This window comes from Triturus cristatus, chromosome 11 (genome assembly GCF_964204655.1).
Source record: "Triturus cristatus chromosome 11, aTriCri1.1, whole genome shotgun sequence".
In the NCBI taxonomy this organism is placed as follows: domain Eukaryota; kingdom Metazoa; phylum Chordata; class Amphibia; order Caudata; family Salamandridae; genus Triturus; species Triturus cristatus.
Genome location: NC_140594.1, coordinates 822,929,214 through 822,946,382, shown reverse-complemented (window position 1 = coordinate 822,946,382; position 17,169 = coordinate 822,929,214). Strand labels below are relative to the sequence as shown.

Sequence of the window (17,169 nt, the reverse complement as noted above, 5' to 3'; positions counted from 1 at the left end):
CAATTCGTGTTTGTTTAGTGTGGTGTCATGCTGCTTTGTCCAGTATTCTGCTGGCTTATCATTGATTTTGGTGGTGCTAGGGCGTAGCAGCTTGTAGAGGTGAGAGACTTGGTGTCCTACTCTGTTGAGCCATGTCATGTATTGTATTATTGTCGGGTTGTGTTGTGCTAAGTTTGCCTTTGTCAGAGCTGTTCTGATCTTAAGGAAGCTAAAGAGTTCTATGTCTGGTAGGTTATGTTTCTCTTTTAGCGTGCTGAATGTGGTGGGGTTCCCTCCCTCCTCCAGCTGGGCTGGATAGTAGATTCCCATTTTCTTCCAAGTCTCTATGGCAAGGGGTTTCCCCCTATATTTAATCTTGTTGTTTGCCCACAAGGACTCCCACTTCCAGTTTTTTATACTGTGTTCCATTTTTTTGTCTATTTTGAGCAGGGCCACTTTTGTGTTATTGGGTTGGAGGTGTATATGTGTTTGTTGGCTGTTAGGAGTACCATTGGTTCTAGGTTGTCCAAGATGGCTCGTTCAAGTAGTAGCCATACCGGCGTGTAGCCCCGAGGGGGTGACAGCCAGTACGCTCCCTGTTTGGCTATGAATGCGATTTGGAAGGTTCTGTAGTCGGCTAGGTTCAGACCCCCTAGTTTCTTATCTAGTCTTAGTTTTTGTAAGCTTATTCTAGCTGTTTTGTCTATCCATAGGAATTTGTTAATCATCTTGTCCAGTTAGCAGTGGAAGTCGTCCGTGAGTATGAGTGGGAGCATGCTCAGTAAGTAATTGATCATCGGGGTAATCATCATCTTGACTGTTTCAATTCTGCCCCACCTTGTTATAAATTTGGGGGACCAGGACTCTAAAAGAGTCTTTGTCTTCCCTAATAGTCGTTTCTCATTTTAGTCTAGTGTGGTTTTAAGGTCATTGCCGAATTGAATCCCTAGGTATTTGATGAAGCCCGTTTGCCAGGCCAGCCCCGAACCTCCCAAAGAGTCTTTACGTTGAGAGGTTTGCACTCAGACTTGTCTTTGTTCAGCTTATACCCTGAGTGTTTTGAGTAAATCTCAATCGTTCTTATCAGTGCCGCGATGTAGCTCTTCGGTTGTTCTGTCATGATGAGGATGTCATCCGCATACGCGGCTAGCTTGACTTCCACCTCGTTTATACATATTCCCTTCACCTCCTCGTTGGCCTTGATGTCTCTGATTGGAGGTTCCATGGCCAGCAGGAAGAGCGAGGGGCATAAGGGGTAGCCCTGTCTTGTACCCCGCTGTAAGGCGAAGGGGGTCGGAGACCGCCCCGTTAACTACCATGCGTGCTCTAGGATCTCCGTATAGCGCCATTACCTTCCTTGTGTGAGCCTCCCCAAGGTTGAATGACCTCATGCGTTGCTCCAAGAAGTCCCAAGATACCCTGTCAAACGCTTTCTCGGCATCTAGTGTAATAGCCACCACTGGAACGTCTGATTTAGAGGTACGTTCGAGTATGTGGCATAGGAGTCTAGTGTTGTCATGTGACATTCGGGTCTTTAGGAACCCTACTTGTGAGTTAGATATTAGTTTTGGTAGCGTGTTGTTTAATCTCATGGCCAAAAGTTTTGCATATATCTTGCAATCCACATTGATTAAAGAGATGGGCCTGTAGTTTTTGTGTAATAGCGGGTCTTTGTCCTCCTTCAGTATTACAATTATGTTCGCCTCCGACATGGATTGGGATACTAGTCCCTTCTCCGCGCAGTGGTTGAACACCTTTTTTATGGTTGGCAGCAGGAGTGGTAGGAGTGATTTGTAGAAGGTGGCTGTGTACCTGTCTGGGCCTGGTGCCTTGTTTTCTTTTAGGGATTTCACCGCTATCTCTATCTCCGCTGAGTTTATGTCCTGCCCTAGTGTTTGGGCTTCGTCCTGCGTTAGTTTGGGGAGGGCCAATCTGTCTAGATACTTTGAACAGCCTTCTCGGTCTAGGGCCTGGTCTCCCTATAGAGATCTTGGTAGAACTCTTGGAATGTTTGTAGAATTTGCTTATGTTTTGTGTGTGTTTTGTTGTGTGCGTCTGTGATTGATGAGATTATAAACTGTCTTTGTTTATATTTTAAGTAGGACGCTAGTTGTTTTTCCGCTCTGTTCGCAAACAAACTTAATGACACTTTGATTAACATTGTGAAAGATGGGGGAGGAGCCTAGCGCGCATCCAAGATGGTCGCGTGAGCACAGGGCTCCCCGGACCCTCGCTGCTCCTCGGAATTTATCCTGATTTTATCCTGATATGGTTTACGGAAGTTGGAAGATGAAGGCTGGCTGAACACGGATCTCCTTTCAGAAATCGAATCGGACCTGGGAATCCTGATTTATCGTGGTCTGAACTTTTGAGACCCACCCGACGGCGGTGCCCGGTGCGAGGGTGAACTGTGGAGCCGGGGCGTAATTGAACAACAGCGGCTGCAGCGCTGTGCCAGTGGCCGCTCCATCACTTTCGGTTTCACTTTTGGACTTCAAAGGGGCTGGACGGCGGAATCGCTTGGTGTGGCTGGGTGTTTCTTTGGCCTCTGCGTGAGGCCTTTGTCTCCGCCTGCTACTAGTGTACCCATTGCCTTTGGTCCCCTCGCACCGCTATATTGCGGACTCTGGTGAGGCGCCCGTCTGCGGTGCCGGTGCCCATTCGACCCTTGATCGACGGTCCCCTTCGGTGAGCGTGGCCCACATGGGGGGCAAGGGGGGCCCCGAGGGGCGTAAGACTAAAGCTTCCCTCCGCGGGGGACCGGTCCAGGCGAACAACATGGACCGCTACACTCATGGCAGAGGGTCCCCTGGAGCGGCCAGTGTCCCCCCAGACGACGCCGGTGGTGGCACGTCCGTCTCTCCGGAGCTGTCCCTGCAGGACATCATGGGCGCCATTAATGGCATCAGGGAGACCATCGCCACGCAGTACGAGGCCTTGGCCCGTAAAATCGACACGGTGGCTATCGATGTCACATTAATTCGGGCGGATCTCTCTAAAACCAACGAGAGGGTTCAAGCGCTCGATGTGCGGACTTCCACCCTTGGTGCGGATGTGTCGGACCTGCAGACCACTCTTGGCGACATCAAGATGGCCAACGATCAGATGGCCCGGCGGCTGGAGGACTTCGAAGGACGAGCCCGACGCAATAACATCCGTGTCATAGGCGTACCGGAGTCCTCCGACAACCGCCCGGTTGACCTCCTGGTCGAGGAACTCATCCTCCAACAGCTGGCCCCCGCTGGCCTAAGTAAGTTCTTTGCCGTGGAGCGGGCCCATCGAGTTCCGGGCGGTCGGCCGCGGCCGGGGGCCCCCCCGAGGCCTATTGTAGCCAAACTTTTCCACTACAGAGACCGAGATGCGATTCTGCAGGCCTCACGGGTCCACGGCCCGGTTCGTCATGAGAACTCGTCAATTAACTTTTATCCGGACTTCACCCAACTTGTCCAGAAACAGCGGATGGGTTTCCAGGGGGTGAAGCGTCGTCTCCGTGACCTGGGCCTTAAGTACTCTATGCTCTATCCCGCAAAACTCCGAGTGGAACACGAGGACCGGACTGTCTTTTTTGACTCTCCCGCGACTGTGAGTGACTGGCTGGACTCGCTGCCGGACAGGGGTGACCGGCCGGGGCCCTCTGCCGGTACCGAAGGTGACGGGTCCCCTTTGGAGTGACTTTTGGTCCTTGACTTTGCCATTTTGCACTGTTCGGCTGGGTTTTACTTCTTTTGTTCATTTTGTCTCACTATGACCTGTGTGGGGGGCGGGCGGGGACGGGTCCCTTTCCTCCTCCGGGGTCTTTTCGTAGAATGGGGTTTGTAGGGCGACAGGCACACTGCAAGTTGGGGTGGTTTTTTGGCCCGCAGGGGTGCAGGGTGGGGGGAGTTGGAGTTGGGGGGGGGTTGGGGGGTGGGAGGGGTTGTTTTGATGTGTGTTTTTTGTTTTCGGGGCGAGGTACTGATTTTTGTCCAGTTTCGGGTGCTGCGCTATTGGCTGGGGGACCTTTGATCTACTGGAGGGGATGGGGGGGGACGGGTTGAGATTGATGTCATGGAACGTCAATGGGTTGGGGGACCGTATCAAGCGGGGTGTTGTGCTGCAGTATTTGCGTCGCCTGACTCCTGATGTGGTGTTTTTACAGGAGACGCATCTGGTTGGTAATGTTTGTCATGCAATGAACAGGGGGGGATACCGCCTCGTGGCCCATTCTGGTTTCACCACTGGTTCTAGAGGGGTGGGCATTCTCCTGCGATCCTCACTTCCGTTAGAGATCACCAGGGTAGTCCCGGATGATAGAGGGCGCTATGTGGCTTTGACTGGGAGGTGGGAGGGGCAGTCACTTTCCTTGGTCTCAGTTTACGTTCCCCCGGGCCTCCAGAACTCCACCTTCTCGGACTTGGGTCGAATGTTGCTTGAACTTCCGGACAGTCTTTTGCTTATGGGCGGGGACTTAAATTCGGTGGTTTCGGGTGACCTGGATCGTCACCCGCCCAGGGCCCTCCCCGCTGCCCAGGCATGGCTCGGCGGACTCTTGGAGACCTTTGGTCTGGTAGATAGTTGGAGATTAATGCATCCGACACAATGTCAGTACACCTTTCACTCTGGGGCGCATGGGAGTCTTTCCAGATTAGACTATTTTCTTATGCCCGCGGCCCAGACTGCCCGGATTCGAGAGGTTAGGCACCTGGCGCGGGGTATCTCTGATCATTCCCCGCTGTGGCTGCTCTTTGACACCGGGTCGCGGTCTGCAGGGCGGATCGCTCCCATTAACCCTTGGTACCTGCGAGACCCCACGACTCGCGACAGCCTGGTCAAGTCGATTGACCAATATTTCCTTGAAAACGAGGGGTCGGTGTCGTCCGCAATGTCCCTGTGGGAAGCTTTTAAAACCGTGCTCCGCGGACAAGCCCTCTCCCAGATAGTGGTGGCTAAGAAGCTCAGGAATGAGGCAGTGGTGAAGCTGGAGACTGACATATCGGGGCTGGAGTCGGCCTTGGAGGCGGGTGTCACTCCGGATGGGCTCCATGCCCTCAGCTTGAAGCAGTTTGAATGCAGGTCTCTTGTTACTGATGCTGCCAAGACTATGTATAGGGAGCAGCAGGGTAGATTGTATGACGCCGGAGACAAGGCGGGTAAATTGATTGCTTGGCTGGACAGGAAGGAGAGAGTGAATCGTGTGGTCCCGGAGCTTCGGGTTTCGGATGGAGCGTGTGTGACTGAGCCCGGTGAGTGTTTTGCTAACCACCTCCGGGCCGTTTACTCCCCGGTGACTGATAGGGATGAGGAAGACTCTCGCCTTCTGCTGCGGGATATTGCTCTGCCCGGCTTGTCCGTCGAGGACCGTGAACAGCTGGACGCCCCCTTGTCTGTTGACGAGATTGCAACTGCGATTCGCTCCCTTCGCTCTGGCAAGGCTATGGGTCCCAACGGCCTGCCTATTGAGTTGTATAAATTGCGCCCGGATAAAATCGCGCCTTTCCTCCGTCGTATGTTCCAGGAGTCCTCGAAACGGGTTCCCTTCCCGCCGACCAGCGTCTGGCTACGATAGTCGTGATCCCCAAGGATGGTAAGCCACGAGACCGCTGTGCCTCCTACAGGCCTATTTCTCTATTAAACGCCGAGCCTAAGATACTGGCTAAAGTCCTCGCCACTCGCTTGCTGAGCGTTATCTGTGATCTGATCCATCCGGATCAATGCGGCTTCATCCCTCATCGTAATACTGCTCTTAACCTGCGGCGTCTCCACGGCGCCCTCGCTAGGGCGGAGTACCTCTCCGAACCAGCCGTACTGGTTTCTTTAGATGCCACGATGGCCTTTGATACCATCGAGTGGCCATTCCTCTGGGCTGTCTTGACCAAATTCGGCTTTGGGGAGGGATTTCTTGGCTGGGTGAAGCTTCTTTACGCTGGACCAATGGCTCAGGTGGTCGTCAATGGGCGGGTCTCTCAGCCTTTCGCTCTCGGTAGGGGTACGAGGCAGGGGTGCCCGTTGTCCCCTCTGCTCTTTGCTCTCGCCTTGGAACCGCTCGCTGCCTGGCTCCGCTGGGAGCCCTCGATCAGAGGGATCCGGTGGGCCCCGGGCTTCGAGGACCGGGTCTCGTTGTACGCGGATGATATTCTTTTGTATCTCACCTCGCCGCGGCAGTCGCTTAATGTTCTCTTTGATGTCCTTACTTCCTTTGGGAGAAATTCGGGTCTGACGATTAACTGGTCTAAATCTTGCGTGTATCCCATCTCTGGTGGCCCTCCTCTCTTGCCGCCTCGGCTTCCGATCCAACTATCTCTGTCCGGCTTTAAATACCTGGGGGTGTACGTTTCGTTGGACCCGGCGGTTCGCTATGAGCAGAACCTCCTGCTTCCACTTCGGCGTTTGAGGGAGGATACGGCTCGGTGGTGTAAGCTGCCCTTGTCCCCGCTTGGTCGCGCAGCTCTGTTTAAAATGATGTCCCTTCCCAGATTCCTTTATGCACTTCAGAACTCCTTCGACGTCATTCCGGTTGCCTACTTTCGGGAGGTGGAGAGCCTGCAGAGGAGACTGGTGTGGGACGGGCGCACGCGTATCGCTCTGGCAAAGCTTACTCTCCCCTGGTACGATGGGGGTATCGCGCTTCCCGACATTAGAAGGTACTATTGGGCCTCCCAACTATCGGCCATTAACCATGCCACGTATGTGCCCGGCTTGAACCCGGCGTATGAGATGGATAAATTTCTGCTTCCCGGCGGTAACTATAATAGGGCGCTTTACTCCCGCTTGGCTGGAAGGACCCTTACGGGCCCTACTAAGATTGCGGTAAGGATCTGGAAGGCAGCTAATGTAGCCATGGGCTGGAGTGAGCGTTTAACGTGTGCTACTCCTTTATTCGCCTCCGACCGATTGGGTAGCCTCTGGACAACGAAAGGCTTTGAGCACTGGGACACGATCGGTATTAGCAGAGTGGGAGACTTATGGGTTAAGGGCGCGGTTAAAACCTTCGCGGCGCTCCAGAGCGAATACGAGCTTACTGAAAGGGAGTTCTTCCGTTATGCCCAGGTTCGGCATGCCCTGCTCTCTGTCTTTGGGGAAGGGACCAAGGTCCCGGCTTCTTCGCCCCTCGAGGACCGCATACTCGATGGTCACGTGCCCGACAGTACTATCTCTCTAATTTATAAAAAACTGATTAATAATCGGGCTGACCTCTTGGTGCGTCTTCGGGAGGCATGGGCGGGAGATGGGGTGGAGTTGGACGACGAGGACTGGCAGTCTGCACTGTCGTCCCCTAAGGAGGTGGCCATCCCGGCCCGTCTCCGTCTGGTCCAGCTTAAGATTCTCCACCGGGTTTACGTGACGGGTCCCCGTTTGGTTTCGATGGGATTTTCTGACGACGGGCTCTGTAAGCGGGGCTGTGGGCTTAGTGCCACCTTTCTCCACATCCTATGGGAGTGCCGCGAGGTGGCGGAATACTGGCGCCGGGTGCATGAGGTTATGGGACGAGTCACCGGGGTTGCTCTGTTGCCGGAGGTGCGTCGCTGTGTTCTGAATGTGTGGGAGCCCAATGATTATAACGCGGCCCAGACTCGGTGGGCGGCCCTGGGGAACATGATTGCCAAGAGAGATATAGCGCAGCTTTGGGGTTCCCAGCGGCCTCCCACCGTGTCTGTATGGAAGGAGAACATGGACTGGTGCATGTTCAGGGAGAAGACTGTGTATGTGGCTCGTGGTAAACCGGGGGCATGGGGTAGAATCTGGGGGCAATGGAATGAGTATAGGGGGAATATCTGTGCTCCCCCCCTGGTGGACACTTCCGAGGTTGCCTTGTCCCCCTGACCCGTGATGGTTCCTGGCGTATTTGGAATATCCGAGTGTAGACCTGGCTCTCCCGTGACCCCCCCTGACCTCTTAGTCCTCCTTCCCCTTGACCGCCATCTGGTGGTCGGATGTGAAGTCCCCCTGCTGTAGTCTGACGCCCACTTCATGTCACTACGCCTCGCCTTTTGTTTTTTTAGTTGTTATTTATGTTAAATGTATGTATCCTGATTCCCTTATGTGTAGCCGGAGCTTCTGTAATGGGCTGGGCCCCATGGGCCGGTTAATGACTTTAACACTGTGTGATCCTTTTCGATTCTAGCGGCCGGCCCTGGTGGTTGTAGGCCCATGCCTGTATCCTTTTTACTGTTCAATAAAAACTTTAAAAAAAAAAAAAAAAAAAAAAAAACATTGTGAAAGATACTCCAATTGTCTCGCGGTCCCCCCTCCCCATCCTTCTATATGCAGATGATGCAGTTTTACTGGCAAGGACCCCTTAGGCACTTCAAAACCTTATTACACACTATACAGCCTTTATGTGCAATTTGGATTTCCATGTAAATAAAGCCAAAACCTATACTATGGCAAAAGGAGGTGCTAAAACGAAAATGATGAGTTAGCATCTAGAGGGGGGCAAATATGAGCATGTACAACTTTTTATTGTTCTAGGTATTGTTTTTGATGCTAAACAAAACTGGAAAGAGATGCTGCAAATCCGTGCAAATTTAATGCCCCAGAGTATTAATGCAATTTTTAGATTTTCTAAAAAAAAAATGGGCTGCAAGCCAATTTTAGAAATGGTTAAAATGTATTTGGCTAAAACATTACCAACGGCGACATATAGGGCAGCAATCTGGGAAATAACAAATGTGACTACACTTCAAGTCCTGGAAGACAAATTATTAAAAGATTTCTGTCAATTCCACAAACATGTAATAACCTTGTGGCTCATACTGAAGTCGGTATGCCTTTTATCACCGATTCTATTAAATTAGCCCCACTTTCTCTTTGGTTATCTGTATGGAAAAGGGATTCCGTGGGTCTGAACCAGAACATTTTGAAAGATATTATGAAAATGGCTCTCGCCTACAAAATCCTGTGGCTTTCGTATGTCAGGCAAACTTTAACCTCTTTGGGTCTGGCCTTCTTGTATGATACCCCTACCCTTTGCGTACACTTTCCTAAATCTAAACTGAAGGCCATTTACTTAACGAAAGCTATGCGTGATAGGTGGGAAAACCAAAAAGAAAAACAGTCTGTAAAGTTTTATGAGAGCATACTTCAGATGCCAAATTATTCTCATCTATAGCTAGGGTTTGTCAAGACTAACCAGCACCGTTTTATCTTGACTAGATACCGTCTAAATTTTATCCTACTAATGCTGGGTCATCCACATAACTTATTTTCTATAAGTCTTTTACCACCTTGTCCGTGTAACAATAAGGTGACACAATCAACTTCGCATGTATTGCTCTTTTGCCCGCTGTATAAAGTAGAGAGAAAGATTTTTATCATTCCACTTTTAAAGAAATTTTCCTTGCGTAACCCAGTTTTAGCCCTCCCCTTATTTTATCAACTAGAAACCCCATTGGTCTGTTATGTACTTGCTTCCTTTTTATTGGCCGCCGTGAGATCTCGTAAGGTTTTTAATAATGTATCTATTGAATCTTAAGAATTATTGCTTTAGTTGATTGTACCTGTTTTAATTCATGATCGCTGCTATTTGTTTACTGACTGTAATTCACACTTTTCTTATCCTACGTTTATCATCTGTAATGAAATGTTTTTATTGGAGTACTTTTATGCATCCGTGAGGTGTGAAATAAAGTTGATGATGATGATGAATCAGTCTATTCTCTGAAGCAATGCCACCCCAAGCTCCTGTAGCAGATTATTATTTTAATGACAGAATATTCATATGGAACAGTAGGAAATACTGCCAGAAACCATACTCCACATTCCAATTTAAGTAGGGTTGAGGCTATGTCTCAGAGACCGTGGTAGTTATTATCTCCATTCTCCTTTGTTCCCTACACTAAATCATATCTTGTTTCTTCGAACTGGTCCTAATACTGTGTTTCAGGTCAATTGTAATTGCATAACAGGACAATACAATTAAGTCAGCCCTACTCAGTCTAAAGTGCAGAAGTGCTTGATTAAAATTCTTGTGCAAAGTAGTTATCTTTCTTCTTTGACCTAATGCCTCTGAGCAGAGTAGGCCTCCCAAAGAGTGCTCCTTACTGAGCAAAAGCCTGCAACCCTACATGAGAGCAGGGGCCAACCCCCTAATGTAAGTACTTGAAAGCCTCATTTTGAGGTGTGTTGCTTTGACAGGGGTAAGTGTATTTAAATGACAGATTTTATTGAATATTTTCCCCTCCATTATATGTAAAAAGTTCCAATGTTTCATATCCATAACATCAATATCATAGAGTAGAGCTGGGGGGATTTATGTGCTGTACGTAGAGATTAAATGGTTACAGTGTCTACGACCTAAGTCCTTGTAAACTGAAGAAAGTGTGTTGGCATGTGCCATCGCTTTACTGGAAAGATGCAAGATATTTTCCTTACAGAGAAGTTGGCGGAGTACATTTTACCCAAATAAGGGTATATATTAACACTTTCCAACTCATCTCTTCCTATCAACCATTTACATTTTGTCAGTGTACTGAACCCATTAGCTTTAAAATTCATCACTTTACTTTTAATAATGTTAATCTTTTATTTATTTTTTATTTTTATTACTTTCAGCCAATGTTCTCTCTAATTATTTTGTTTGGTGAGCAGCAATGCAGTGTCTTTGTGCACACTATTCTAAGATGTGTGCGCAAATGGAACTTACCATGAGCCATTATGCAAGCAAGTCTGCAACCTCTTGGGTGATCGGGTGAAAGAACGTTTTAATTTTTTACACAAATAAACGTAACTGTAAATTATATTTTTCAATGTTTTTATTCAAACTGCATTGTCTAAAGGTAAATAGGTAGTAGTGCAATTTCTGAGAGGGTGAGGTGCAGCTCATGCAATCTTGGCAGTCCAACAGAAGATCCAAAGAGGAGGTTTGTTAAATTTAACATGCTCCTTTCCTAATTCACTGCAGCTTGTCCCTTGCCCCGGCTTCTTTCTGCTGACACCCCTAGAGCGCAGGTTCAAATTCTCATGCTTTTCTCTACACTGTCTACCAACCAAGTACTGTGGGCAACACCTCCAGGATCCCACCTCAACCCTAGATGCCATGCTTAATTTGTATAAACAAAACAACAACAACAAAAAAATATATATATACAGACACATATATTCTCTCTCTCTCTCTCTCTCTCTCTTTCTCTCATGTTCTGGGCCTCTGAGAGAAAAATAAGACATCAGTGCTGCATGGTTCATGGTCTTTTTTTCTCAGCGGAATGCATACATGCATTTAGACCCAACACAGACTAGCGGGCAGCTCTCAGATTTTTGGATCTCGGCCAACCTAGCAAAATTATTTTAATATTTAACAATTGGGACCACTATTTGCAGGACAAACTTAAAGTGCCCTGATCTCCATAAATAAGTGACAGCAGTGCACACTGGCCACCACCAACTCAAATTAGGTACTGCTGAGATACGTGTGATCTTGGTATAAAACCGGTTCAAAATTGCTGATGGTACTCCCTTTTTTGAGAGCTGCCTTAGTTCACTAACTCTCTGACATGCCTCTAATTTCACTCACTTCCTAAGATTCTGTCTTTTGTTTATTCTAAGTCTCTCTTATTTGGTTTCTGTCTTATCACTAACATGGTAATGGATTCACACTTACCCATGATCTTTTAGTCGTTCACTCACTCCGGCCCTGATTACCATAGGGCAGCTAATGCGGTTTCATGTGCAAATTTTCATTTGTTCCTGAACTTGATTTACAGCTCTGGTGCAAACTATGTGAGCTATAGGTTTGCACCCTTGGTTTATGCCAAGGAAAATATTGCCCAAATTGGTGGTTAAAGTGCAAAATAATGCCTTGCACACCTAAGACTGGGTGAAATCATGTGTTATTTTCACTTGTTCCTTATTCTGAGGACTGCAACTTATAACTGGGTGCAAATTGTACACCGGCTGCTTACCAGACCCCACGCGAATGGTAATTATGGGTTCTAAAATGTGCATCTGCATTAGCACAAAAGTGTTATAATAAGGCCCTGACTCATCTTCACTTTCCAACTTACTATTTATTTTACTCACTATTTTGCTTAGGATAAATCAGTCATACTTTAATCCAATAGCTCTTGCTATTGTCAGATAACTACGAAATCCATTATTTGCGGGGCAATGAGCATCCAAATCCAAAGAAGAATTAGGTATACCACTCCACTCACCCAGCTACCAAAAGTCACAGTGAATGAGAACTGACATCCGAATGCCACTGATAGAAAAACTCTCTAAAACTAAATCAAAATCTGATCCATATTGGTAATGTTCGGAGTGTCCTCATATGTAATACCAAACTGTGCTGCAATGTCATACAAATACATTCTCTCCCTCTCTAAGTTTTTAGAAATAAACATGTCAATGAAGAGGATAGGGGTACTGTTAAAGACATGTGGAAATGTGCTGTTAGAGGACTGAAAACTCACTGTTAAATTCAGAGTCTTTCTACCAGACCAGCTAAATAAAGCGTATATGTGATGAAGTAATGTAGAATTCAATGCTCCATTAGTCTAGAGAATGTGATTGGTTTTTTGTTAGGTCTAAAAAAGTGTATGTTTTTATTTTTGTGGTTTTGTGTAGCAAACACAAGGTCCATCAGGTATCAGAGCGCTTCACAAAGAGACTGGCAAAAAGCAAATAGAAATATACAATATTGACAAAAAGGAGATAACATCAAGATAAATAGTAATGTTTAAAATCGAATGCAGATAAACGATTGTCATGAGAAAGGAAAGAAAATGTTGTGTCTGTATATCTAGAGGTCTTGACTCATTTATAAGAAATACCTATGGTATGAAATATTTGAAGTTCTATCAAAGGCCTCCAGAGTTTAATTACCCTTTTTTAAATATTTTACAGATTTGTAGAAACTACGAGTGTATAAGTGCTTCTGTCCTGAATTATGACTGTGATGTGCAGAAAAAATGCAATGGTCATGGGGTAAGCAGTATAAAAATGATCTTGTACAGATATAAGTTTTTAATTGGAATGTTTCTATATGAGGCGCTGTAGCATCTAGAATTTTCTTAGCCTTTGATATTCCTCTATATTCCTCTGGACTGCTAGGTGAATCCAGGATGTAGTTTGAAAAACCAGAGCTGCATCATTTTGTATCCTTGTGTCAAATTTAAAAGGTTTAACCCTCTATCAACTGATGTCCAGTCAGCTCACTATTCGGATTGCTGAGATTGGATACTAGTTGATTGACATTCACTTCTTCTTGACATAGCCCTGAGACCGAAAAACAACTCGGAGGAGCCATAACATTAAATTCTGTCTCGACCTTCCCTCCTCCCCATTGACTTCATTATCCTGAAACATCAAGATCTCAATAAGGCCATGAAAAAAACTTGATCTCCCCTCAGTCGCCTCTTGCTGCTACCATACCTTGGAATGCACTATAGTAATTCCAGCTTTGTCTGTGCACCACCTTTTAGAATCTGATCTCCATGATGATCTCCTGATGTCAATAACAACGATTGCAAGCCAGCAGGCTGATTTCTAGGACAAAGTCATTGAAAATGAAAAAATATTGAATTCCGTAAAAAAACAATAGAACAAAAACAAAATGCAAGGACAAGTTTCAACTACGAAACCGCTCTGCAATATAAAGAGCTGTGGAAATACTGTATTATTCATGCTGCATGACACAGGTCCTTTAAATGAGCAGTCCACAATGATTCCTGAGTCTCTGAAACCTGGATAAAATATTTTGGGCACAATCAATTCACAGTAACTTAAAGTCTCTTTGAGACACCACTTTATCGCCAAAGACAGGAACCTGGAAAACTGCCTCAAGACATGTGCGTGAGGGTAACTACTAAATGACTGTCTCCAGCTAGCAACAAAGATTGCTCTTCTTCAACTTCGTTTTTTCCAATTAGTCCACTTACCTCATCAGAGCTATGGCACGGCAGACTTTGGAGCATGTTCCTGCCCTCCAGATATGTAAAAACATTCTTCTTACTGCTCCAGCTGCCATCCCAACCAGAGCCTTCATCCGTCACTCCTTGGCAACTGGAATTTTCCAATCTCAGGACCTAGGATCCTTCTATATATAATTCCACATTAAACTGATTGCAAAAAAAAAAACAAGGTATCAATTCCACAAGTATTCCACAAAGGCCCATCCATTTTTCCACCCTTATGAAATGGCCTTTCCTTCATAAAACTTGAAATATCAGCCTTCACTGTGAGTTTTGCTTTTTTTGATGAAAATAGTGCTCTTTCGATTACCAAACTAGATTCTGTCAAGGATAAGGCATGGGATCCATCTTGATTGCCACATGGATTTATCTCAAGACCACTATCAACCACCTCTGCCTTTTGACAGCTTGATCTACAGAGACTGAGTAACATAGGAATCCAATACACTGTTCTGGCTGCAGTCTCTTACCATGTTGCTGCCAAATCCCTCATCACCTCCTTTTATCCTTTTTCGTAAATTACATTTGCGTTTTTTAAACTATGGCCCACAAGGTACCACCATTGCTCCATTCCTCTGCAAAGTGTACCTCAACCTTTTTCAGAACATCATTAAGTCATTCAGTTGAATACATTATAGATATTTGGATGACAGACACGCCATCTTAAACCTAGAAAAGCAATCAGAACTAGATTATTTTGGCATTGGCCATTGCCCCCAACCTATGGAATCCTGGTTCCTAAATACCACTTCAAGCTTAACTAAAACCAAAAACTGAAATACTCACCTATGGAAACTGGACTAAATATTACCACCCTACCATCGAGCTACAGGGACTGGGTCGATCTCCAATTCCCTCAACAGAAGTGAGGAAATTGGGAGTAATCTGACCACTCTCTTGTATTTATTTATTTTGAAATATTTCTTGAGCGCACTGTTACCCCAGAAGATGTCCTAACTCTGAGGGATCAGGGAAACAATCCTGACTGACCTGAAGCCCTCAGTATTAGAATATTACTGAGTATCAATTGGAATTCGAAATGTTTTGAATTGACAGACGCAGACCAGCTGATAAGACATGGATGTAAGGAGAAAAGCTAAGGCATGCCATTGTTTTGTGGCCAGTTCAAAAAATGACCCACCTCCTTTGAGAGCTTGAGTTATGCAACAACCCTGAAGCAGGAAAGATTTGCTGCATCACAATGTTTTATTTGGAGTATAGTGAATTAGCCTGTGCTGAATATAAGAACACATTTTGTAAAGAGCACAATGGCAAATACAGAGAGTTTTTAAAAAGAATATGTTTAGATATTGGAAGCAAGTGTAAAATGTCCAGGTGTTTGAGACAGTGGAAGGTTTAAAATAAGATAAGCTGTGGAGCTTTGAACTAATTGAAAAGTTTTCAGAATTAAGTTTCACACACCTAAAAGAGGGCAATTGCAGTAATCCAACAGAAGTAGTATTAGAGTTTGGACTACTTGTTGATTAAGATTCATCAAAAGAATTAGGAGAAACTTTGTGTGTTTTGATAATGAAGAAGCAGGCTGATGTAACTTTACTGACATGATTCTTGAATGAAAGGAGTCAAAAGGAGTACCAAGATTTTGGGCTGAAGTGGTACGAATAGGTGTTAGGTCCTGTTCTGAGGGCCACCATGGATAACTCCAGATGTTCAGATCGGTATTAAGGATAAGTACTTTGGTCTTCTCCCTATTCAGTGTTAGAGAGTTAGCGTTCATCCAGATGGATAGTGGACACATGCAGAATTTAAGTTGGGCCACAATAAGGTTGCCTTCAAAAGTTAGGGTTAACTGAGCGACGTCTGCATATGCCATGAACTAGAACCCAAATATCAAACTAACAGGGCTCGATGGAGCATGTATAGATTGAAGGGAGTTGGGCTCAGAGCAGGACCACTGTGGCACTCAACAATTAACTTGAAAGAATAGTAAGCAAAATATAGAAAATTGGACAGCTTGGGAATGACTTGTGAGACTGGAATTGATTTGTGCAAGGGCTGTGTCTCGAATGTCCAAGTATTTCATGTGTGACTTTGCTAAAGCCGGCACTAAAGTCGAGGAGGATCAAAAGTGCTTTCCCTTCTTTATCAAAAGAAAGACAAAGATGATCTGTAATAGCAAGATGAGTGGTTTTGGTTCCCTGTAGAGGCCGAAAGCTGACCTGAGCAGGATCAAGGATGTTGTTGCTTTCAGTGAAGTGTGGGAGATGTTTGTTTACACAGATTCAGGAACATTGCCATAAAAGTGAATTAGTGAAATAGACTGAAAATTAGTAAGGATTAAAGGGTCTGTATCCTTTTTAAAAAGAGAAGACTGATTAAGGCGTTTTCTATTTAATAGGAACAATTCCAGTGTTCAAGGAGACATTGATGATGCTAGATAGTTCACTGCTACCAATATTAGGTACCCTATTAAAAATGGCAACATTGCAGAGAACCACAGGGGATCCTGGTTTGATTGTCTTAGGTATTTTAATATTTGAAGAGTTAGGGCCTCATTTAGATCTTGGTGGGACTCCCATTGTCTCTCTGAGGCGGAGTACCCAAGTACTGTGCCAAGCTGATGGTATCCCGCCCACCTTATTTAATGTGGGCTGGTTGAACCGCCATCCGCGTCAATAGACTGTTTACCGTTGTGCAAGTGGCGCACCTCCATCGAGGCGACGGACTCCTCTGCTGACTAACAGTACTCCGTCACCAGAGAGTTTGCGTGTAGCCAATTTAGATGTCTCAGTTGTGCTGCCGTTGTCCTAGCAGCGGTTTGCTGACAAAGTGAGTCCTTGGTGGACTGGAGACTGGTAAGTACTACAAATTTGTGTCAATTTATGTTTCAATACACATATATGTTGTGTTTGCTTCTAAAATTAATGTAAGTAATGTGTTATGCCCCTTTTCTTATATATTGTATAGCTCACAAACAACTCACACACACTATTGAATGCTCAACCAAAGGCAACACTAACACCACACCCACAACAACATCATTTTCTTAAGTTTCAATACAGGTATGTTCATTTTACTTAGCTAAGTTCTAAAATGTACGCTAACTGCATTACACATGAAAGAAAAATGCATGTAAGACACAAGACTAAAGCAATTGTCAACACACTATCCATAGTTAGACAAGTGTAAAAGGAACTTACCTTAGATCCTGGCAACAACAAAGTTGATTAGTGTCGTGATCATGTAGTAGCAGCAAATCGAGGACCCGGACAATGGGGTTCAAGATGGAAACGGAAGTGGAAGCCGAAAAAAAGGTTACGTTTCTACCTCATTTCCTTCCATT

The 17,169-nt window shown here is 45.9% G+C and overlaps 1 protein-coding gene across 1 annotated transcript in view; it reads left to right on the top strand.

Moving 5' to 3' along the window:
• ADAM9 (ADAM metallopeptidase domain 9) overlaps window positions 1-17,169 on the top strand; it is a 764,238-nt gene that overhangs the window by 634,874 nt on the left and 112,195 nt on the right. Inside the window, exon 17 of the mRNA XM_085634568.1 lies at window positions 12,799-12,879. Within this exon, the coding sequence (XP_085490694.1) occupies window positions 12,799-12,879 (81 nt within the window). The remainder of the gene's footprint in view (window positions 1-12,798; window positions 12,880-17,169) is intronic.